Source organism: Neophocaena asiaeorientalis, unplaced genomic scaffold (assembly GCF_003031525.2).
Source record: "Neophocaena asiaeorientalis asiaeorientalis breed wild unplaced genomic scaffold, Neophocaena_asiaeorientalis_V1.1 scaffold345, whole genome shotgun sequence".
NCBI lineage: Eukaryota > Metazoa > Chordata > Mammalia > Artiodactyla > Phocoenidae > Neophocaena > Neophocaena asiaeorientalis.
In genome coordinates, this window is record NW_020175181.1 from 2772988 (window position 1) to 2797226 (window position 24239).

Genomic DNA, 24239 nt, shown 5'->3' on the forward strand with positions numbered 1-24239 from the left:
ACCACTGTCAACTTGAGTGCGGAAACCAGTGTTTCCCTGGTTGGTACAGACCTGCGCTTGTACCCCTGTCACAGGGGCACCCTCCGGAAGCTGGTGTGTGCGGACCGAGGGTGTGGTGCTGTAATCACACGGGATGTACAGCATAATGAACCCGGCATACCCTTAATGGGATGCACAATTGTGCTGCATGCTAATTAGGTGTAAATGGTGAGCAGTTCTCGTAACGTTTTTGTAACTGGTATTAGTTTTGCAGAGGCAAACAGAGCTTATGTGGTTTGTTTCTTCTTGCTCCGTTAGTTCTCTAGCACAGGCAGTTCCTAGCTCTTGGAGGAATTCTACTGCAAATGTTTGTTTGTAGGGCAATGTTTTGTATTTTCTCTCAGAACAATGTTATGAATGGTTATGAGGTTCCCAAGCTGGTTTCCAAATGCCTCTTTGGCCCACACTTTAGGTGAAATGTGCGACGCGTATGCGGGGAGGCCTCGCCTGGGATCCTCCTGCTTCAGGTTCCTGGAGCCTGCCTGTGTGTGTGTGTGTGTGTGTGTGTGTGTGTGTGTGTGTTTGCACACACAAACATGTCTTTCTGCATGTGTCTGTGTATGTGAGTGTGCCCGTGTGGGTCTGTGTCTGTGTCTCTGTGTGTGCCTCTGACCCGAGGCCACAGTGGCAGGTTAAGGGTGCTGGTAAAGAGGTTATTTATTCTGGTTGCGAAGGCCCTTGCGCTGGGGGATTAGGGGAGGCCTCGCGGCATTAGCTGGGAGAGAGGACACTGGGTCAGGCCACAGCAGCCGTTCAGGAGCCAGCGAGAGCCATTCCTGGGCGTTGTCTGAAGTGAGAGTCTAGGTTTCTTAAGGACACTTTACTGGCCTTTCACCCTAATTAATGACATACTTTTTTCTTTTTGAATTTTTGCATTTAATTTTATTTATTTTTTTATACAGCAGGTTCTTATTAGTTATCCATTTTATACATATTAGTGTAGCTATGTCAATCCCAGTCTCCCAATTCATCCCACCCCCACCCCTGCCGCTTTCCCCCCTTGGTGTCCATACGTGTGTTCTCTACATCTGTGAATGATGTACTTTTAAAAAAAATTCATATTTATTGAGCGCCTACCACGTGCCAGGTATCATGCTGAACACTCGACTCAAATTCTCTCATATCTTAAAATGCGCTCAGGAGTAAGGGCTCTCATTGTGCGGTTTGGTAAGGTGTGGCCTGCGTCTGAGTGGCAGAGGTTTGGGTGGGTTCCGGCTGAGCCCCCTTAGGGCTGAAGGGGTGGATGAACTGCACCAGGGCCCCCCGGGCCAGGGGCTAGTGATTCTGGCATGTGCCACCCAGAACCCTGGGTTCTTCCTCCTCTCGGGCCCCCTTTCCCCCTGCAAGTGGTTTGGTTTCGGTTGGGGCAGAGAGTGAGGAGAAGGCAACCCAGGGAGCTGCCGGTGGTTCTGACAGCAGTGGGTTCTTTCATGCAGCAGCAGCTCCCAGACCCTGAAGACTCTTTGGGGGACTTCCTGGTTTTGGCCCGGGAGGGGGTCAGCTCTGTGGCCTGGCAGGAGTGGGTGCGGGCAGGGAAGCATCGCACGGATGGTGTGAGGAGAGAGTGGTCCCAGGCAAGCCGGGGACCAGCTTCCAAAGGCCTGGGCGGGTGGGAGGCCAGCTGTCCCCGCTTCCCATGGTTCACAGACACCCTGACCTGAGTCCCTCACGACCCCCGGCACCCTGGGCATCTGGGGGCTGGCTGAGCCTGCGGACCCCGTAGCAGGCGCACGTCCTGGCCTGGGGCAGGTGGAGCAGGGCCCTTCCCGTTGGCGCACTGCCTTGGGGAGCTCTGGCAAGCGACCCCTAGAATGGGCTTGTGGGGGGGGTTCCCTCGAGGCACCGCAGCGCCGTGCTGGCGATGTTGCGGCTGCCTGGGAGTGATTTCACCCCCTCCTCTCTGCCTCAGGGGTCAGGCGGAACAGGGAGACCAGGGAGGGCCGGTGGCAGAAGAGCAGGGTGCAGGACATGACTCTGACCTCATCTGTTTCAGAAAACACACACATCCGTCTACACGAGAAAAGCCAAATGACTACACAACAAACTGGTTAAAGACCCCCTGGGAGGGTGGTTGAGGAGGAGCGGTAGGGGGTGGGGGTCCTGAGGGGTGGGGAAGGGGGCTGGGGGCCCTCTGGAAGGAGCCCCCCTCGTGGAGGAGAGAATGCTGTGAACGTAGACACAAGCATGTGGGGACAGGGGATGTGAGCCGGGGGCCTGGAATGATGGAGTCAGCTAGGCGAGGTGGGGGTCAGGTCAGAGCAGTAGGCTGAGGCCAGACTCGGAGAGCCAGCAGTGTAGGACCAGACCCGAGTTCGGATCTTAGTGTGTGAAAATCACTGGCATCGTCGGGTTTTTAACAGTAACACCTTTATCGAGATGTGACTCACATACCATACAATTCGCCCGTTTAAACTATGCAGTTCGATGGTTTGTAGTACTTTCACGGAGTTGTGCCGAGAGGCTGGGGTGGGAGAGAGGGACACCAGAGGCGGTGAGACACGTTACAGGGTAACTGCCAAGGTCTAGACCTGTGGTCCCGAGGGCCTGGAGGGCAGGGGTGGAGAATAGGGGCCCGAGGATCAGGTGCCCGGTGCAATGTGGGGACTGAGGGGGCAGGTGGGACCTGAGTTCTCTGCGGGGTTTTGGGCTTTGGCAGCTGAGGGGAAGGTGCTGCCACCTCCACGTAGAGAGAGGAGCCACAGGAAACATGAAGCATCTGGTTCTAGAAGAGTAGGGTTTTAGGTAACTGCAAGTCATCCAGGTGGGGATGTCCAGAGAATAAAGTTGGAGGCCTTGCAGTAGGAAGTCTGCACTCATTTAAGCCCAGGTATCTCAGCAGAGGAGAATCTAGAGTACAGCTGGATCACAGCGGGACCCGAGAGGGGTGCCCACTGGGCAGCAATGAGAGCAAGACCCCAGCCAGCCAGGAGAAAGAGCGGAGGGGCCCGAGGGCCAAGAGCGTGGAGCCAAGGGGACAGAGGGAGCCAGAGAATCCCCTTGTTTGTGAACTTGCAGGGGTCTCCTGTCCACCCCAGTGCCCAGCTTGGCAATGACACTCAATGAAGGATTGCTGAGTGAGTGCTTGAAGCAGGGAATGATTAGTCGGCAAGGAGGCTGAATTGAGCTCAAGGACGCCAAGGATGGAAAAAGGCCCTTTGAAGCCGTGGGTGACTGTATCTGTCAGGGCCGATTCAGGAGACAGGAACCATATAGTGATTTGAACAGGCAAAGTTTAATATAAAGACTTATTAATGATAACAGGAGATTGGAGTATTGAGAGATTGGCTGATAAGAAGTAAAAAGATCTGCAAAGAACACAGAAATAGCATATATGAGAACAGTAACTACACCCAGGGTTGCCATGGGGCACCCAAGGAAGAGGCCCCCAGGGCTGAGAACCTGACCTTGATGCCCCTGGCTCCCTGGATGACAGAGAAGTCACTGTGGTGCCATGTTGGCAGGACTTGCTGGAAACCTGCCCCCCGGAACTCACTGGAAGTCCATCCTTTTGGGTCCCAAGGAAGGTTGTTCATGAGGAAGTATCTTGCTGGGGGCACACTGCTACTAGACCACCCAGAAGGAGTATTGGGTGACGCTGCTGGCTGCTCGCGACTGCCCAACACTGCTGGAGCCAGGCGCTGGGGAAGCACCCTTGCTGCAGGCCAGGCGCTGGGGAAGCTGTGACTCGACAGGCCTGGCCGCTAGGGGAGCCCCAGGGGCAGCAGGATCTGACTGCTGGACAAGTTGTATACGATGCAGAAACCCTTCAAGAGAGCACACTGGTTCTAGGAAAGAAAACTCCTCCTCCTTCAGTGTCTCTCCAGTGCCCTCTCCTGAGGGAGTTTGATGTCATGCCAGCTGGCAAAGGGGACATATTTAAGGGGCCTAGCTTCATTTTCACAGAGCAGGCAATGAAGGGTGAATAAACTAACTGGCACGGTCTGCTGCTTGGGCTGCACAGCTTCCATCTGCCCCCTTTTACACACATGTGAGCTCCCCTACAACGACCCAATAGTTGTATTTCTACCTACCAAGACACAGCTGTCCTGCTTCCCGTTCTTACCCTGTCTCCCAAATGAGGCGTCCCAGCACTTATTGTATCAATCACTGTCTACATGAGCAACGCCTCAAGTTCAGTCACAGTCTCACTGAATATTCTGTTACCTAAAGACTAAATTGTAACGTTAACTTCTAACAACTTGTATATAAAATATAAATAGTGGGAAGATGAAGGAAAAAGAAGGAAAGTGTTACCATGTACAAATAAACACACATCTATATCAAGTAAATAGAAAACATGCAAAACTGCTATAGTTCTCATTTCTGTATTTGTTCACAAGACCACGTTTGCTCTCCGGCTTCCTTTTCCCATTTCCCATCCTGTATCTCCTCTGCACTCAGCTGGAACCTCAGCAGGGCAGGATTCTTTTACCTGGTGGAGTGACCCAAACCTTGATTCCTGAAGGATCTGAATCCTCGGTTGTCCTGCCTTTTCTTTTCTCGGTTCCTGTAGGTTTTCATTAACCCTTACTTTGGGGCATGGAAGTTCTAAGAGGTACTTGAGAGAATCCTCTGATTCCAGAAATTATCTTCCTGGCCTTTATTGTATACCAGCAACCCAATTTCTCCTTGGTAACTAGGATCAATCACTCCAGCTTGTGGAGTAACTCCTTCTTGTCTGTTGGTTCAGCGGCATTAAGGGGGTCCCCAAAAGCCAGGTCAATGACTCGTCTTCCAGTGGAACCATTGCGGTGTCCTCTTGGCAGACAGCATTCAGAGCCCCTAAACCTTTTCAGAGATGCGGGAGTGGAGTGGGGACCAGATGCAGGGATCAAGGGGAGAGTAAGTGAAGAGGCTCTGGAGCTGGCACGTGTGGACCGTTGTTTAGAGAAGGCTGGAAGGGCCAAGAATCACACAGGTGTGGACCGTGGGCCGCCTCGGCCGGGGGGGGGGGGGGGGAGGGGAGGACAGAATCAGACCCGGGCTCGTGGCCGTCCAGACAGCAGGCCCCGCCAGGGTCCACATGGCTGATTCTCACGTGGACTGTCAGCTTGGACCCTGTGCCCTGCCTCCTGGGGCGTGGGGAGCCCATCGACTGCCACCGCACACACGACCCCGACCCCCCAGCAGGGCTCCTCCTGGCTCACCGTGTTCGGAAATGCGTGCTCCTGTACGGAACTCTGTATTGGCTCATTTTGGCTCCCAAGAACAACTTCAGCTCCTTACCAGCGTCTATTCTGGGTACAAACCTCCTTTTTTTCTCTCCTCCCTGCTTTGGGGGCTGTGTCATGGTAACCGTAAGCGTGAGCAGGGGAGTCTGATTCAACTCGGCTCTGCTAGTGTGGCCGCCATGATGGCGGCATTTGGTGTGATGAGAAGTGCTCACGCTGGTGGTGCTCTGGCCTCGAGGGTGGTGTGAGAGCCACAAGTCATCTTGCTGTGACTTCAAAGCCAGACAGATGGGCTTTGAAGTGGGGAACAGGATGGCAGGATTGTTGGCCTGTCGCCAGCGGCTTTTGGTGTTCTACTCCCCCTTATCCAGCCCCAGTCTTGTGACCAAGGGTGGGGGAAGACGTGGCAGATAAACATCTCTGTCTGGGAGGCTGTGATGTCTCCTCTCGGCTTTCTGCTGCCCCCAGCTTACCAAGCTTATCACCACCCTGGCAGATGCTTGGGTGGTGTGGGGCACAAGATACTCTCACGTCTTCTGTCACCCACAGGACTCATTTGCACCTCCTCCTAGGGTCAGATAGGAAATTCAGCCGTGAGGCTGTTATCTCCGGGCTGGTGTCGCATCAGGGGCACAGAGAGCTGATCTGGGGTCTGTGTTACTCGTGCTCATCCGTGACTGGGTGTCGCCATGTCTGTAAGGACTCTTGAGTTAGATGGACCTGGACTCAGAATCCTGCCCTGGGACTTTCGACCTGCACTACTCTGGAGAGGTAATTAACCTTTCCAAGCCTCAGCTTATCCTTCCATAGAATGGGAATAATAGTAGAACCAACTTCATAGACTTCATAGGTTGGTTGTGAGGATGAGACGGGACAAGGCATGTCCCTTAGCACAGTGCTGGACACACGGTAGGCGCTCAGTAAATAGTAGGATGGATAAATGAATGAATGACTCCGAACACGATGATTAGAAGCTTGGACTGCCTGTTACCACCCTTCCCCCTGCCCTCACAGCCGACAGGCCTCACCAGGAGAGGGAGACTAACTGGAAACTTTGTTTTCTGATCAATTCCTTGGGAAAGTTAACATGTTTGCAATGGTCACATGCTAATTGTAAGAGATCGTGATGAAGTGGAAAACTGTGGGCTTCGGCGGGGGACAGACCTGGATTGGTATCTGGTTCCTCTACCCATGAACTGTGTGACCTTAGGCAGCTTTGCTAACTTCTCCATACCTCGTTCTTCTCATCTAGAAAATGGGGATAAAAATAGTCTCCACCTCAAAGGGTTGGAGTGAGGTGTGAGGATGTACAAGATGTTGAAATTGTAAAGCTCTTTTCACAGGGCCTGGCGCGTTGTAAGAATCGTAACCAGTACAAGCTCCGTTTGAGTGAAGTACACTCACGGGCACTCCAGGGAGGTCAACAAAGGAGAGAAAACCGTGGGCTGGGTTAGTCAGGGACTAATAATTGTTAGAATGTATTGAGTATATTCTTTGTGTCAGGCACTCTTGTTGGCATGTTTCTTAAAGCAAATAATTTTAATGTTATTTCATCCATTCTATTTTTTTTTTTTTTTTTTTTGGCCACGCCGTGCGGCTTGCAGGATCTTAGTTCCCTGACCAGTGAGGGAATCGAACCTGGGCCCCCTGCAGTGGAAGTGTGGAGTCCTAACCACTGGACCACCAGGGAATTCCCTGTTAGCATTTTTAATACATCTCACTTTAATTCTCACAACGGGCCTGTGAAGTGGCAAGAGTTATTTTCCCCATTTTACAGCTGAGAAAACTGATGCACAGTTATGCCTCAGGTCACACAGCTGACGCTAATACAGACAGAATTTGAACCCACGCAGTCGGGCCTCCCAGGGAAGACTTCAGGAGGTTGAGATTAGTATATGAGTCAGGACCGTCAGCCGCAAGGCACAGACTCACTCACACCAAAGTAGGGAAAGTCTCACATTACCGGGAGGTTCAGAGATGCCCTGCCTCCAGGTCCGGGGGCCCAGACAATGGCCTCAGTGTTCCAGCGTCTATCTCCATCCCTCAGGCAAGCTTTCCCCAATGCAGCCAGCAGCTCCTGACCCACGTCCCATCACGTTAGCATCTTTCCTTTTCACCAAACGCTCCTGGGGGGCCTCTGATTGGCCCCGCCTGGTCACACGCTCACTGTGACTAGGGTGAGGAGTGGGTGGCCACAAACACCACAAAACCCCACTGGGAAGGAGGGGAAGGTAACTAGATCGAAACCAGCAAAGTCCACTGCAAAAAGGGCAGACTTCAGCTAGAGGGGTGAAGAAGGACCTGGTGCAGAGACGGTCAGATATTTTTCAGCAATTCAAAGAGAGGACTTGAGATGGAGCCGGAGGGGCTCTTATGGTGGTCACATTAGGGTTGTTTTTGATGGAGGAAGACCTGGGTTTGTGGGCAATTATGGTTTTGTTTCTGGAAGAGGATGATTCCTCACTGGCCCTTGTTGAGGTGAGACTGGGGTGACGATCTAGTCGGTGCTGGTTGGAGCAGGCTTGGAGGTGAGCCTTTGGGGTGATTGATTGGCTCAGGGGGTGCTGATGGGGTTGGGATCGGTGAGGAGGGTGGGAATGGTGCTGGGGACGGTGTGGTGGCAGAGGTGGGAGGTGACGCAGCAGGACGGTCTGGAGGCTTCAGGAGATGGTTGAATTGTGGGTCTTGGGTCTGAGATGGGCTGATGAGCGAGCTGGGCTGTGGTTAGGGATGTGGGCAGCAATGGCATGTCAACGTGCAGTTAGGGGGGAACATAAGGGAGGTGCACCATGCTGCACATGGGCTGGACTTGGTGGAAATGATGTGTTGCGAGAATTAAACATTTCGTGAGGGATGTGATGGTGGGGCGGGGAGGGAGGTACCACTTTTAGAGCGGATGATGGAACTCTGTGTGGGGGTGAGGAGCTGATGATGGGTGTTCTGTGGGACGTGACGGTTTCGTAGCGTAACAGAGGTGGAAGGACTTAGCTGCACTCTTATGGAGGAGGATGGAGGCCAAACCCATCCAATGGTTGCAGCTGGATGTAAGCCCTCATTCCCAGACCCATTCTCTCTTTTTAAAAATTACTTTTTATCTCTTCACAGTATTACATGCATATAATTTAAGAAGTAAACAGGACTAACATCTCTTCACCAAATGCAGTTGTTCCTTGTCTCCTTCCACCTTCTTCTTCTCAGAGGCAACCACTTTTAGCTGTGTCTTCTAGCGATTTTGCATCTCATGGGTCTGAGTAATGTTCGTATTTTTGACTCTTCCATTGATTTCCTATTTGGTAAATAAGAATTTAGCTCTCTTATATGGCCAACCATGGCATTCTACCCAGCCAACCCCCTCAATATTTCTCGTGGAAGACATACTATCAATAGTACCTTACCAGGGGTCTTCCCTGGGGCACAGTGGTTAAGAATCCACCTGCCAGTGCAGGGGACACGGGTTCGAGCCCTGCTCCGGGAAGATCCCACATGCCACGGAGCAACTAAGCCTGTGCACCACAACTACTAAGCCTGTGCTCTAGAGCTCGTGTGCCACAACTACTGAGCCCTTGTGCCACCACTACTGAAGCCCACGCGCCTAGAGCCCGTGCTCCGCAACAAGGGAAGCCACCGCAATGAGAAGCCCCCGCACCGCAACGAAGAGTAGCCCCCGCTCGCCGCAACCAGAGAAAAGCCTGCGCGCAGCAACGAAGACCCAATGCAGCCAAAAATAAATTAAATAAATAAATAAATAGTACCTTACCAGTGTTCTTTCAAAAATGTCTTGTGCCTATAATAATATACATATATGTATGCGTGTAGCAGGCAGGATAATGGCCCTGCAAAGACGGCCACATCCTAATCCCCTGAACCCGTGAATGTGTCACCTTATGTGGCAAAAGAGACTTCACAGATGTGGTTAAGTTAAGGATCTTGAGATGGGGAGATTTATCCTGGATCATCTGGGTGGGCCCAGTGTCATCATCAGGATCCCTGAAAGTGAAAGGCAGAGGCAGGAGGGTCAGAGTAATGTGATGGGAGAAAGACTGGCCATTGCTGGCTTTGAGGATGGAAGGGAGCCAGGAGCCAAGGAATGCGAGCAGCCTCTCGAAGCTGAAAAAGTTAAGAAAATGGAACCTCCCCAGGGCCTGCAGAAAAGCATGCAGCCCGCCAACACCTCGATTTCAGCCCAGTGACGAGAACCATTTTGGACTTCTGACTTCCAGAACTGCAAGAAACAAATTTGTGCTGTTTTAAGCCATTAACTTTGCGGTAATTTGTAACAGAAGCAATAGGAAATTAATACACCAGGTAGTATGTCTACATCCACATACATACATACAAACATGCATACTTATGTATGTTATGTACACATACTTGTTAAATCAGCTAATGCAACTATTCATAGCTGAGCTTTATACTGTATTACAATAGTTTCTTTTTTTCCCCCTGAAATGAATAATTACCTTGTTTCTTTTTCTTAATTGACTTTTGTCATTTAAAAAAATATTTATTTATTTATTTAATTTGGCTGCGCTGGGTCTTGGCTGTGGCACGCAGGATCTTCACTGCTGCATGTGGGATCCAGTTCCCTGACCAGGGATCGAACCTGGGGCCCCTGCATTGGAAGTGCAGAGTCTTAACCACTGGATCACCAGGGAAGCCCCTACCTTGTTTCTTTATCTGCCTTATTTTCTTTATACCTTTTGCCCATTTCTGCTACACCTCCTAATAGCTGTCTGTATGGCTTCCACGAGGGCGGTCACATCAAGTGTTATGTTTCAGTTCCATTTTTTGAGTTATCCGCTCTATTGCTCTCGGGGCGTGTGGCATAGGTAGCTGCCGTCCGGTGACTTCTTTTTGTTGTACTCCTTGGCATTCCCTTTGCCTTCCTTCTGGTTGGAATTCTGGAGCCCATGTCTTCTTGCTTGTTTTACTCCCCCGTTTGGAGCCCATTGCCCAGGACAGGTCTTCATCTTTATCCAAATCCATTCAGTCCCTGAGTTCAGACCACAGAGTAAAAACAGCGAATGACACCTGTAGTTTTGTCAGGTTAAAAAGACAGTTCAGGCTTCCCTGGTGGCGCAGTGGTTGAGAGTCCGCCTGCCGATGCAGGGGACACGGGTTCGTGCCCCGGTCCGGGAAGATCCCACGTGCCACGGAGCGGCTGGGCCCGTGAGCCATGGCTGCTGAGCCTGCGCGTCCGGAGCCTGTGCTCCGCAACGGGAGAGGCCACAACAGTGAGAGGCGCGCGTACCGCAAAAAAAAAAAAACCAGTTCAGTGGAAGCAGCTTAAGTGTCCATCGACAGATGAATGGATAAAGAAGATGCAGCACATATATACAATGGAATATTACTCAGCCATAAAAAGGAAAAAGAAAACCCCAAAAAGATACATGTACCCCTATGTTGACAGCAGCACTGTTTACAATAGCCAAAACATGGAAACAACCTAAATGTCCATCGACAGAGGAATGGATAAAGATGTGGTACATATACACAATGGAATACTACTCAGCCATAAAAAAGAACAAAAAAGGCCATTTGCAGCAACATGGATGCAACATGAGATTGTCATACTAAGTGATAGTATTATCATGCTATCCACTAAGATTATCATACTTTCTCAGAAAGAGAAAGACAACTATCATATGGTATCACTTATATGTGGAACCTAAAATAAGGCACAAATGCACCTATCTACAAAACAGAAACAGACTCATAGACATAGAGAACAGATTTATGGTTGGCAAGAGGGAGGGGGGAGGGAGAGGGATGGACTGGGAGTTTGGGGTTGGTAGATGCAAACTATTACATTTAGAATGGATAAACAGTAAGGTCCTAATGTATAGCACAGGGAACTATATTCAAAAACCTGGGATAAACCATAATGGAAAAGAGTATAAAAAAGAATGCGTATGTGTGTATAACTGAGTCACTGTGCGGTGCAGTAGAGATGGGCACATCATTGTAAATCAACTCTACTTCAATTTAAAAGAAAAAAGAAAGTTCAGTGGTAGAGGGCATGGTGGTGCCCTTCCATGGTGGAAGCACTGCAAGTTGGAGTCTTCCCTCGGATGTCTAGTGGTCCTTGGTTGTCCTTTCAGGGTTAAGAACAGGGGACTAAAAAGCTGATTGGAAGCTGGCTGACTTGCAGATCCACATTGGCTGACCTAAACAAGCCATTTGGAAACCATTTGGGTTCTGGTGTCAATATCTGTATGCTTAGGCCTTTCTTCTTGCGCTGGTAAGATTCTCCAGAGAAGAAGGTAAGGTCTGGCTGCCACTATTCTAGGAGCCCAGTGGGGGACTAGCCTGGGGGACTCAACCTCAGCGTTGAAAATAACCTTCGTCTCCTTGGTTTTTGTTTATTACTCTTGCTGTCAACGGTGCTTGTTGACTCTCTGCGCAAAGACCCTCTGTTTTGTGCTCTCTAGAGAGTGAATCTTCAGACTTCTGGGGGAGGTGGATTTAGGGATTTTACTTCTTTCATTCGATCCTTTTTATTTTCACACATGCATCCTCTTCACCCCTGGTCCCGGAGATACGTGGTGCTATCATGCCACGTGTCTTTAAAGGACTCTGTTATAAATCACTTGTCATGTGCTTGTCTGAAATTTGCCTGCCACAAATCTGCTTTCCAGACCCCCACATTTTGTTGGTGGTGTCTCCTCTCTGTTCAGCCCAATCTTGTGACTTTATGTCTTCTTTATTTTATTTTTTTCTGGCCACACCATGTGGCATGTGGGATCTCAGTTCCCCAACCAGGGTTCGAACCCGTGCGCCCTGCAGTGGGAGCACGGAGTCTTAACCACTGGACCACCAAGTAAGTCCCTTTATGTCTTCTTTAAAAAATCTTTCTGCTACATTGGATTTAGAAGGTGGCGCACTTGGGTGTGTAGATTCAAAATCCCATTCCTCTTCCACAGCAGTTTTGTAACTGGAGCGGTGAGGATGGTGACCATGTCAGTTGTGATACCAAGACATTTTCATGATAGGATTCCTCAAAACAACTTTTTTTGAGTTGTTATGAAATTATTCATGGCCACTGTGGACGTTAGCAGTATAAAGGAGAAAATAAAAGCTGCCTATTGTGGCGGTAGGGCTCTTGGCAAGGGTTTTTATTTGGTGGTGGTTTTGTGGTGCAGCCCTTGGCATGCGTGAGGAGGATGCTTTGGTGCCGGGAGCAGCAGGGCCGTCATGTCATGGTAGACACACGCTGCTGTGTTGGGACCGTGGGCCCAAGAGCAGGTCTCTTCCCTCGGCAGGACTGCTTGGGAGAAGAAGGAAGCTTCTAAGGATGGGCGGGAAGCACAGTGTTCAGGCCTGGACCTTGGCCACCACAGTGGGCTCTGGAGCTGTGCAGTGCATGGCCTGTCCAGCCATGTGCTGGATGGTCTTAGATGATGCTGGGTGGCTTTGAGGGACACTTACTGACAAGGCTGTTCCATTGAGTTACACAAAGGAACCGAAAGACTGACCCAGGTCAGCTGTGTTTGCTGTGAGACAGCGTGCAGCTCATGTCAGAGGGGTGAGCAGAGGAAGGGGCGGAGGAAAGAGCCTTTCCTTTCCTTTCCGGGGTGTCTGCCGTCAGGGTCAACACCCTGTGATGTTCTGCATTTCCCTCCTGCTTCCTTCCTCTTGTCACTAGCCACCAGAGGTTCTCTGAAAGTTTTTTCTTACAGAAGCCCCTGGATGTTTCTAGGCCTCAGGGCAGCATTGAGACACATATCCGGGAGAGGGCTATCTGCCCCTGACTTACTTTGTGCCTGGCTCGGACTCCATTATAGGGCTCTCGGGGCTCCTGGAGATGGCCCAGCCTCGTAGGATCCTGCCCTTTGCCTTTGGGGCCTCCAACAGCTTGGCAGGGCAGGGCTAGAAGACGTTCTCGAAGATCATCTAGTCGACCTCTTCCATTTTATGGATGAGGAAGCTAAGGGCCAGAGAAGTTCTTCCCGGGTTCAGTGTTCTTCCCAGCCAGACCCTGCCTCTCTCAGCTAGCTCATCCTTTTGAAGATTTTGATGTGGTGGGTGATCGGGGATATTTGTGCTAACAGACAAGGGGTGGGTTTGAGGGGGACTCGCGGGCTGGCTGATGATGGTCAGAAGCCTTGTAGAGTTTTGGGTTGGCCCGGTTGTCTGATGGGCTCTCGGGGTTGTTTCTGTGGGGTGGTGTAAGCTGGGGGGCGGAGCTTCATAGAGATGCCCTCAGAGCCCTAGAGTCAGAGATCTGGATTCAAGCCTCTGCCCTGACACTGAGACACGGGTAAGCCCTAGCCTTTTGCAGCCTTAGATTCAATAGTAGATGGTACTAATACTTGTAGCTGCCCAAAGAGGAAGACCCGTCCCGGGCTTTGCACCGCGTGGGACACACGGATTTGCTCTCCCTCCTGCACCCGCATAGCAGACGTTCCTCGGCCCAGCACTGCGCCCAGCCTGGACCAGCGCTACACCTGCGGCTTCCTTAGGGCTCACCTGGGGGTGGGTGGGAGCACCTTCAGCCTGTCCAGGCTCTAACTTATGGGGCCCCTCGTGTCCGGGCCCTAAGGAGGCTCCTCCCAGCGCCAGCTTCCCCCTCCACACTCCCCCACCTCCCAGCCCAGCGCCCATCCCTGGGGAGGGGCTGCACCCGTGGGAGACCCAAGCCTGCGCCTTCTCCGGTTCCTGGTTTTCCAGGGAGCTCTGGCTGGAGGGGGATGGGAGAAGCAGCCCTGGAGTGGGGTGGGGGGGAGCGGGGGAAGCAGAACCGGGAACTGGAAATTCCCCAAGGCAGGTGGGGCTGGTTCGCGGGGTGCCGGGGGAGCGGCCTGGCATCCTCCCTCGCTCAGTGCGGCTGCCGCCTCGCCCCCTGCCCCACCCCGGGGCGTCCCCTGGACAGCCCTGCAAACCCAGGCCTTCAGCCTGGCCGCAGTCCGGGTTCACCCTCAGCCTTCTCCGGGCCCAGGCGCTGGCCCTAAAGTGAGGTGACATTCATCTCAAGGACCTCTGGGATTTCCCGGGGGGGCGGGGGGGAGGCGGAGGCTGCGGGAAGCTTTCAAAGGAAAGAACAGCCGTGAATGAAGAGACGGGAGGGGGCGGGAGGCGGCTGGAAGTCCCACAAGTGGCGCCCACTGTGCCTCGGCAACTGTCGCGTGTTGGAGGCAGGTGCGGCCCTCCTGCCGATTCGGCCTCGGTGCCCGCATCGCTGGGTGCCGGGTCGGCCCGCGCCTGGGAAAAGGAGTCAGGCCAGCGTGGCCCCGGGGCCGAGGGTCTGGCCCTGGGAGCCGGTGGCTGTCAGCTGGGGCCTGGGGTGGAGGTGGCTTGCCCTGCTGACCCCTCTTCTCTTCCCCCCACAGGTGGAGCCACGGGAAGCCCAGCCCCACAGACAGCCTGAGGCCACGTTTCACCCTCGGTGCCGGGATCTATGTTTAAGTTTTAACTCTTGCTTACCAAGACCACGATAATTCCTTCCCCAGAGGCCAGCAGCCCCCCAGCCCCGCGCAGCCCCAGCCTGCCTCCCACCGCCCAGCTGCCCGCGATGCCCGCCAGCGGCCCCGGGGACGCCAGCGGCCCCGCTCCGGAGCGGGGGGAGGAGGAGCGCAAGGTGAGCAGCCGGCTCTGCTGGGGGCGCTGGGCGCTGGACCGCGCCGCTCCGTCTTCACACGGGCCTGTAGGGAAGACCTATCTCCCTGTTTTGGTGATGAGCAAACTGAGGCTTGGAGAGGTTAAATCCTGGTGGTCAGGCTCCGGGACCCAGTCTTCAACCCCCGCGGTGTGTGAGCAGAGCTTCAGACCCCAGGCGTGTGCGATTGTTAGGGCTGGCCTTGCAGGGTCCTCACATCTGGCTTCCTTTCTGGATCGGCCTCTTACTAGCTGTGTGTCCTCAGGTGAGTCACTTTACCTGGGTTAGCTGCCTCTGTTTCCCCAGGGGGGTTAGTAGCTTTGGGGAGGCCAAAGACAAGTTCAGGGGGCTCTGTAGATGGGAGGCCTCGTGAGGGCTCCCCCAGTGGCACAGACAGCGAGGCTCACCGCGGTGCGTGGCGCGCTGTGTGCTGTGTGCTCAGGGTGGCACCAGTCACAGTGGAGATGGTGATTTCCCTCCCCTGCCCCATCCCTGGCGCTGAGCAAGTGTCACTTCTGGCCATGGAGCTAGTGACCTCCTTGTTTTTGGAGCCCCATGAGGGGTGACCTCTTCACCCTTCTGCTCAACTCCAGGATGGGCCTAAATCAGTTAGAGGAGATGCCAGCAGACTGGTAGGTGTCCCCGCTGGCTTTCGACAGGCAACCTCGGGACCTCACCAAGCCATGTCCACCTGTAGGCAAAGCCATTCGAATCCCCAGCACGTGGACTCTTTTTCCCTTCTGTGGAATGGTAGACCCTGCCGCCACCCTTCCAGGGAAGCTATGCCAGCCAACGGCCTTCCTGGGGTGTCCCATCTGTCATGCCCTGGTCCCCGCAGTTCCCTCTGCCTGTTCTCCTCTCCCTGAGCGGGAGTGAGGGGTGGTGATACTTGGTGGTATCTGAGAGCTTCTGGGGCACAGTTTGTCCTCCTGGAACCGGGGTGGACACCTGACACTAGGTGTGGGACCACTGAGCGCTCTGAGGGGGTCAGCTCTGGTGATCCGCCATCAGCGGCAGTTCTGAGACCTGCTTCCTGCCCCCCCTCCCGCCGCGTGTGCTCAGCTCCCTCTGGGCTCGCTCATTCTTAGAGCCAGTGTCTGCCTTCTGGGTGGTTTCCATCCATTCGGGCCTTGAGGACAGCCCTTGAAACAAGTGGGGCAAGGACAGATGGCCCTGGTTTGGAGATGAGGAAGCTGAGCCCAGCTTATCAGTGGGGGGTCCAGATGAGAGCCTGCTCTCCTGTATCGGAGTCTTTTTCACTGCCCCACCTGCATGGGTCCTGTTACGGACACACACACACACACACACACACACACACACACGCACGCACGTGCGCGGATGCGTGCACGAAGCCCAGACACCTGTCTTTCCAGCCCAGGATCCTGCAGAGTGCCACGGGACTGGTGACCATGTATACCCCCAAGCTGGGAAGAAAGTGCATGCTGCAGCCCACTGGGTGGGGCTCCTAGGGGTTACAGGTCAGTCCCTTTCTTTCTGATCCCGCGGACTCAGGCGGCAGCAGACCCAGACCCTGCCGCCATAGAGTCAGGGCCACCTGCACCCACCTGTGCTCTTGAGTGGCAGCCGTGGCCATGGATAATTCCCTTCCCTCCTTGGGCCTGGCTTTGCTCCTCCGTTAGATTAGGTGACCCTGACCCCTCCCCCGGTCCGATGTCCTGACTGGTGCTGACACAGCTCCGTGTCCATGCACTTGCAGTTGGTGGTCAGCTGCCCCCCGCCCCCCAGCTGGAGGAGGAGGGGCAGCCGAGCCACATGTCTCCGGTTACTGAACAGGGCTTCCCTGGGCCGCAGAGCCCCCGGCCCCTCCCATGGAGAGCCGCAGACAGGCTCGCCATCATGACAGTTCAGGACAGGGAAAAAGCACTGGACAGAGGGTCCCGAGTCCCGGGCCCCAGGCCTGAAGATGTCACTTATTGGAGATGTGACTTCAGGCCCTCTGGGCTTGCGTTTGCTCAGCTGTAAAATGGGGATAGTAACTCTAGCTGTGCCTGTTTTATGGGGTGGTTGTGGAAGTCAGATGAGGTCACGGGCATGGAGTGAGTGCCCTGCAAACAGCAAAGTCTGGTCCAATTATGAGGGATTACGATTGCTATTATTATCTACCCATAGTAACTGTCCTGGCTCAAGAGGCAACAAACACACACCCAGGCCCAGAGCCTGGTGCTGATAGAGGGAGCTGACAGATGGGGGCTGGGGTATGGGGGGCGCTCTCCCCGGTGTGCATGCTGGCTCACCTGGTACACCTCCCTGGCACCGCTGGGCTGGTTCTCGTGCAGCCCCCAGGAGGGCAGGCAGAGATGCTGACAGCCGCCCACGGCGGCCCGTGAAAGCCAGGCCTGGGGCAGGGGTGCTGTGTGGCTGCAGAGTGGAAGATGGGTTTGGGCCACAGCCCAAGGAGTCTGGCAGAGTTTCCAGGGGCACCTGGCACAAAGGAACTGTTTGGTGAGCCAGAGGGCAGGGGTGTGGCTGCCCACTGGCCCCTTCACCACCTGGCCCCATGTGCCCTTCCCGCCTGCCCCTCCCCCCCCGGCCACGCCTCCCTGTACCTTTCACTCCAGTACTTCCTGGAGCTGCCAGGTCTTTGTTTATGCTGCTTCCTCTGACTGATGTGCCCTTTCCCTAATTTTCTCTCCTCTCTGATCAAAGCCCTGGCTTCAGTCTGTCTTGAATTACAGAGAGAACCATTGGTTCTCAAAATGTGATCCCTAAACCAGCAGCACCTGGAAGGCTTAGAAATGCAAAAGCTCGGGCCCCACCCTAGACCTGCTGAATCAGAAACTCTGGGGAGGGGACCTAGCAATCCTTGTTTTTACCAACCCTCTAGGGGATTTGAGAAGTACTGGTGTGGATAATATCCAGCCCCGCAGCTGCCCCAGGAGCGCAGGACCCCAGCCACCATCGTCTGGGTGGATCTTCAGGGCCCGACTAGCGCACAGTAGGTGCTCAGGAAGTATCTTGTGGATAGGATGGAGAGGAAGATGAGAGTGGATAAGACCCCTTCACAGGAGAACAATCCCAGAGCCCTGATCAAACAGGCAGGGTGCAGAGCTGTGCGTGGTAGGCTGAGGCAGCCGTGGCTGTTCTTGGCAGTGCAGAGAGGCCTGTGTATGTGGTGTCCTCGTGGCACCTGCCCAGCAGCCTCCCCAGCCCTACTGTCCATGTGTTGGGCAGGGACGGGGCAGCTTGGGGAGCCTGGGAGGAGGCAGGCTAGGTGGGGGTGGTGGTGAGGAGGGATGCTGAGCCCTGGGACTCTGGCAGTGAGGGTCGGCTGGGTAAATCTGGCCACAGAAAAGGGAGGGGGAGCTGGCCTTATGAGAGATGGGAAGGGAGGTGAGCATCAGGAAGTCCAGGAGCCTTGGTTCTGGCTCAGAGGGGATCATGGAGATATGGTGCCAGGCCCTGTGTAGAGAGGAGAGAGGCGGGCAGAGGGAGCAGGACAGGGGACCAAGAGCATTCCAAGCCCGGGGCTGGAAGGGCCTCCTCAGATCCCCAAATGTGAATCAGTGCCTGGCCAGGAGTCCAAGCCCCGGGCTGGGCCCCGATCTTGCTGTTCCCCTCCTTCCTCGGGCCTCAGAAACATAACAGATGCATTGAGTGCCGACTATCTGCCAGGTGCTCTTTTAAGCTCTGTACTTGCATTATCTTATTTCATTCTTACAACTGCTCCATAAGGTAGGCTCTATTATTTTCATCACTCTATCTTATTAAAGACTAAACTGATGCTCAGAGAGGTCAGGTCACTTGTCTAAGGCCACACAGCTAGTAAGTAGTGGTGCTGGGATTCGAACCCCAGCTCCTGTGCCTTTCAGGCTGCCTCCTATGTGAAGGGGGATGGAATGGATGGTGTCTCCCAGCTGTGATGTTCCATAGTCCTATCCAAGTTTCTTCTGAAAGTCGGGATGGTCAGAGAATGCTTTTCTCTGCGTAGCAGTGCTCTTGCCCTGGGGTCGCTGTTGGGGGCACTTCATCTCCAGCAGGAGCTCACGTACACAGGCTAGTATGTGTGACTGGCTATACGTGCGCACGCACATACACACACATACCAGGTACATACTCTTATGTGTGGAAGACACTGCTGTGGACACGTTGCTTCTTTCCCTTCCTCCTTCCTCCTTCCTCCTTCCCTCCTTTCCTCCTTTTCAGACTTAGGTACCTTTCCAGGTACATGGCACATAGTAGGGCTCCACGAGTTTGTTGGGTGAACTGAATATACCTTGCTGGAGGACCTAGTAAAGGGAAGGGGATGGGAAGATACAAGGATGGGTAAGCCATGCCTGCCCTCTGGAGGAAACAGGCCACTCCTGGACGGCTCGCCCTGAGCTCACCCTCTCCTGCTGGGTAGGAGAAGCGCCTGTTGGGGGGGTACGTGTTTGTGCTGGGGGGAGCACAGCAAGTGTGCCTGTGTGTGTGTGTGTGCATGCCTGTGTGTATATGTATGCACGTATGGCCAGTGCTGTGGCCAGGGCTCCTCCCTTCTCACCTAGGTCCAACCCAGAGACCTGGCGTACTGATTTCCCTCGGGCGCCGACCACTTCCTGCACTCTGGTTCCGAAGTTCAAGGGCATCCTTGGGTGGGGTTCCCCCGGCTCCACGCTCAGCTGTTCTTGCTGGCCCACAGATCTGGTGCCCGCCCCGGGCATGCCCTGCCTTTAGAGCACTCAGATGCCCACACACGGTCACTCGGCCTGCTCTTTGCTTTAAAATCGTCACTATAGGGGTCGTTGAGGGAGCATCCCTCTTACACATTTAAACAGTTCCAGTAAAGGCAGCTTTGCCCTTACCTCTTCGGGAACACAGCTAATAATAATAATGGCGTGTCCGTTTTTAGCTCAGTGGAGTCGATTAGATGCTTGTGCATGGAGAGCAGGCAAGTGATGTAAACAGTGCCCACCCCAGAGCTGACTGGGACCTCCATTTTAGGGTTCGGGTTCTCTAAAATTCTCTAAGTTAACTGCTATTACGTGTCAAGTTTAACTCTGCAGTCAATACAGTCTTGAGTGGGGGTCGGTTGGACTCTGGAGATAGACCTTTGTTTGAATGTGGACTCAGCTAGGTGACTGCTGAGCAGCGTAATGAGAGATTTCCGTGAGATGGTGTGTGTGAGTGGTTAACACGGTGGCACAGATTTAGTCTTGTAACTTATTTTGGATAGTTAACTAGCTGTCTATCTATCTATATACTTACCTTCCTCCCCATCTACCTGTCTCTCTGTCTGCCAACCTATCTGCACATTTGTGGTGAAGATCCACTGCAGCCCCGAGGACTGAGAGGCATGGGAGAAGAGTGGGGACAATGCAGACGAGGGTGTGAATGGTGTGGGTTTAAAGTCCCCTGAGAGCCCACGGCCTATGGCCCCCTCTCCCTTTACCCACTGAACAGAAGCAAAACTGAGGCAAGTTGCAGGATGACCTAACTCCTTTTTTTTTTTTTTTTTTTTGGCTGCGTTGGGTCTTTGTTGCTACGTGCGGGCTTTCTCTAGTTGCAGCGAGCGGGGGCTACCCTTCATTGTGGTGCGCAGGCTCCTCATTGCGGTGGCTTCTCTTGTTGCAGAGCACGGGCTCTAGGCGCGCGGGCTTCAGTAGTTGCAGCACGCGGGCTCATTAGTTGCGGCACTCAGGCCCTAAAGCACGTGGGCTTTGGTAGTTGTGGCTTGCGGGCTCTAGAGCGCAGGCTCAGTAGTTGTGGCGCACGGGCTTCGTTGCTCCGCAGCATGTGGGATCTTCCCGGACCAGGGCTCGAACTCGTGTCCCCTGCATTGGCAGGTGGATTCTTAACTGCTGTGCCACCAGGGAAGTCCCAGGATGACCTAACTGCTGATGGCAGGGGCTATGCTACCTTCAGAGGCTCGCATGCGGGGCCACGGCCGGGCCCAAGGTCCCTCAGGTCTGGGCTGGGGTTGGAGCCCATCCCGGCCAAGAAGCCGGCCCCACAGGGCCTGGGCGGGGAAGCTGAGCTCAGCTCTGCAAAGGGAAGAGGGCCGGCGGGGAGCTGAGCAAGAGTGGGTGTCCCAGGATGACTGAGAAATGGGAAGATATCCTTCCTTTCTGGCACCTGGACTGGGCACAGGGCCTGGTCATGTCCTGCAGCTGCCTCTGTGGAGAGCCACAGGGCTCTTAGGGCTGTTACTTACAATCACCCCCCCTTAGCATGTGCGCGGTGTGCAAAGGCGTCTAAAGGAGTTTCCTTTGCCCGGCAATTAACTCACCTACTCCTCACAGTAACTGGAGGATCCCCATTTTACAGGTAGGGAGTTGAGGCTTAGAGAGGTTGAGAAACTTCGTAACAGTCACGTGGCTACGAAGTAGATTTTTCTGGATTCTTTCCATCCACCAAGGGAGGGTGGCCGGTGGGGTGGGAAGGAGATGGTGGGCTGTGCAGAGCCCGGGTGGGCTGCTGAAGGAGCGAGGGCGAGGGGGCTTGGGGTGGCTGCTAGCAGAGTGGGCGCGCTCCATCCCAGCCCTCGGCACAGCACAGGCACTTGTGTATTTATGTGTCGTCTCTCCCTCTGAACTGAGTTCCCTGTTTGCTTATCTTTATATCTGGTACATAGCTGGTGCTTGGTAAATGTTTTTGAGCACATCCATGGGCCTGGCCTTATGGTAGCCCTAGGACCACAGGGGTGGGCACGGCTGGGCTGCAGTGGGCTGGGTATGTGCTGGGGGGAGTCTCCGTTCCGGAAGGCGGTGAGGCCCCAGCATGGTGCACGGGGTGAGGAGGGCCTGGGGAAAGCCCACAGTGCGCAGGTGCCTGGGAGCTGTGCGGGTGTCGGAGGGGCCATCAGGACACGGACGCTGCCTTCTGGGAGCATGGCCTTTTGGGAGTCATGGAAGACCTTCCTCGATAATTATAATACGAAGCCCACTGAGCAGTCAGTGAATATCTGTTGAACATTGTTGAGTTAGTTGAAACAAAGGACTGATGAGCTTTGGGAGGTGACCGAGAGCAGAAGAGACGGGGGGCTTGGGAGGGCTGCGTGGAAGTGGGAGCACCTACAGCAATTCCCGGTGCCCCTGCCCTCCCCTCCCGTCCTCCTGCAGCTCACCCTGCGGCCCAGCCTGGGCCTGCCATGCGTGTGCGTGTGCATGTGTGCGCGCGTGTGCGCGGGGTGCTCTGCGGAGTCGTGGGCCTGGTACTCAGGCACCCAGAACGGGGCTCTGCCTGCCAGAGAAGCCAATTCGTTTCACTGAATTCCACGACCACAGACAGGCCCTGGGAGGCCAGCCAGCCAGCTGGCAAAGGCTGTACGTGCTTCTTGTCCCAGGGGGCCCGGGCAAGTGGCCGGCTAGATCCGGCAAGTTCATCCCCTTGACTCAAACGCCAACTTGAGACATCTGCTCAGCGGATGCTGGGTCAGTAGCATCCGGTGTACGCTCTGAAGGGGGCACGTATGTCTGGCTGGCCGGCTGGCTCTGGGTGAGGGCCTCGTGGGATGTGTCTCTCTTAGCGGGAGGGGTCCCCGTCTAGGCATGAGGCCCCTGAGACAACTGCGTGTGGATGTATGCGTGTGAATGCCAGAGCATACCTTTACCTTGGCTTGCCTGCCTGCTCATCGTCGTGCATATGTACACGTGTCAGGGGCACACGGCATCGTAGGGTATGGTGGCATGTTGCTGTGGAAAGACCCGAGGGCTGGGAATCAAAAGATTTAAATTTTGGTTGTAAAGGCCTCCCTTGCTGGCTCTCTGATCTCTGAAAGTTAGGTAACCACTCTGAGCTTCAGATTTCCCGCCTGCGTAATGGAAAAAAATAAAACCAGCTCTACTTTCTGTAAAGCATAAGAGTAAAATGAAATAACGTACGTGAAAATGCTTTGTTAATTACCATGTACTGTACCAACGTGAGATTATTGTCATCATGGCCCAGCTCCTCAGAATGCGAAGCTGTGTGTGGCCTAAAATAATCCATCCAGTGAGCTGTGTTAAAATGTAGGTCAAATCATAGCCTCAGAAGTTGAGAGAGGCTGATGGTAACCACCTAATCTAACAGGCCACCAAATGTAGAGGGGCTTTGAAAATTGTAAAGAGTTACATAAATTGAAGTGACATGATTACGTTTAAGACGAGAAAATACGTTTTAGTCATCCTGTTTCCTGACTTTGAGTCATAAAGATGAGAACGGCACTGGATTCTCCTGCTTGGCTGTATTCGTGCACGTTTGTGGATTTGTACACGTGCCTCTCTCTGTGTGTATGGACTTGTTTATTGAACATCTACTATGTGACAGTCACTCATCAAGTATTTTGAGTGCCTGCCCTGTGCCAGGTGCATCGCTCTAGGCACTGGGGACGAAGCCAAGGTGAATAAGACAGAGTTCCTTTCCTCGAGGGGCTTCTGGCTTGATCATGATGATAGCTGGTAGTTGCAGTGCTGGATAGTGGGTGCTATGGGAGAGGAAGGACCCATAGACTCAGTCTAGGTGGGGTATGGGAAGGAGGGGCCCAGGGGAAGGGAATCTAGGAAGTGAGGTTGGAAAAGTGAGGCAGAAGCAAGGGTCTGTGCCAATGTCCCAGGGAGGGAGCAGCCCACATTTGCACCTGGTGTGGTCGGTTTACGATGGGTGGGAAGTGCCCGCCAGATCCTAGGGCCTTCCTTCACCGGGGCTAAGGAGCTTGGCTTGATCCTGCAGGGCCCTGGGAGCCCCCTCAGCAAGGGCTTAAGCTCTGTGGAGTGACGTAATCAGCTTTGCATTTTGGAAGGATCACGGAGCCCCAGCGTTCCTGAGTATCTCACTGCGGCGGTACCAGCCAGATGTTGGGGTTTGTCTGTAGCACTGAGTGATGGCTGCATATGCCGGGCAGTGAGCTGGGGTTTGCATGGGGGTGGGGAGGGACGGGGAGGAGGGAGGGATGCACGTTTGTGAATAGTTCTGGTCGGGACCTGGGAGCGGAGGAAGTCAGCAATTCTTGAGTGACTCTCATGTGTCAGCTTTCCATATATTACCTCATTTAATTGTTATACCATTGCTGTGAAGTAGATATTATTATCCCCATTTTGTAGGTGAGGAACGCTAGACTAGAGAGGTTAAATAGCTTGAAGGGACTAGGGAGTAAATAGCAGAGCAAAAAGTCCAGCCTGCCCCCTCCCTGCCCCAAAGCCCACCTCACTAGAATTTCTGCCCATTCCTGCCCCCTCCCACTGGGAGGACTGACGAATTCAGCCCCTTCACTTGACAGATGAGGAAACCAACCTGGGCTCAAGGCTCTTCCTGCTAAATTTGTTACTGTTTTCCAGCTGCTCCAAGTCACTGTGGATGCGACTCTTCCCTTTCAGGGTATTAGTGACGCCTCCCGGCTCAGTGCTACTGGCAGATTTGATAAGCATATTTTACATTCCTTTGCTCAGCCCATCAGCAAAGATATTGAATGAAACAGGCCCCACGACAGATGCGAGAGTGAACCGCTTGATACGCCTCCT

At 53.8% G+C, this 24239-nt stretch overlaps 1 protein-coding gene and 1 non-coding gene across 4 annotated transcripts in view; one reads left to right on the top strand and one right to left on the bottom strand.

Annotated features, from left to right (window-relative positions):
* DNMT3A (DNA methyltransferase 3 alpha) overlaps positions 1 to 24239 on the top strand; it is a 103186-nt gene that overhangs the window by 11179 nt on the left and 67768 nt on the right. For all 3 annotated transcript variants that reach the window (XR_003005854.1, XM_024764414.1, XM_024764415.1), the window contains exon 2: positions 14540 to 14787. Coding sequence is in view for 2 of the 3 variants with exons in the window: in XM_024764414.1 (XP_024620182.1) it covers positions 14722 to 14787 (66 nt within the window). In the remaining variant the exon portion in view is untranslated. The remainder of the gene's footprint in view (positions 1 to 14539; positions 14788 to 24239) is intronic.
* Positions 9793 to 9865, bottom strand: TRNAG-UCC (transfer RNA glycine (anticodon UCC)). The gene has a single exon. It is a non-coding gene; the product is annotated as a tRNA-Gly (tRNA).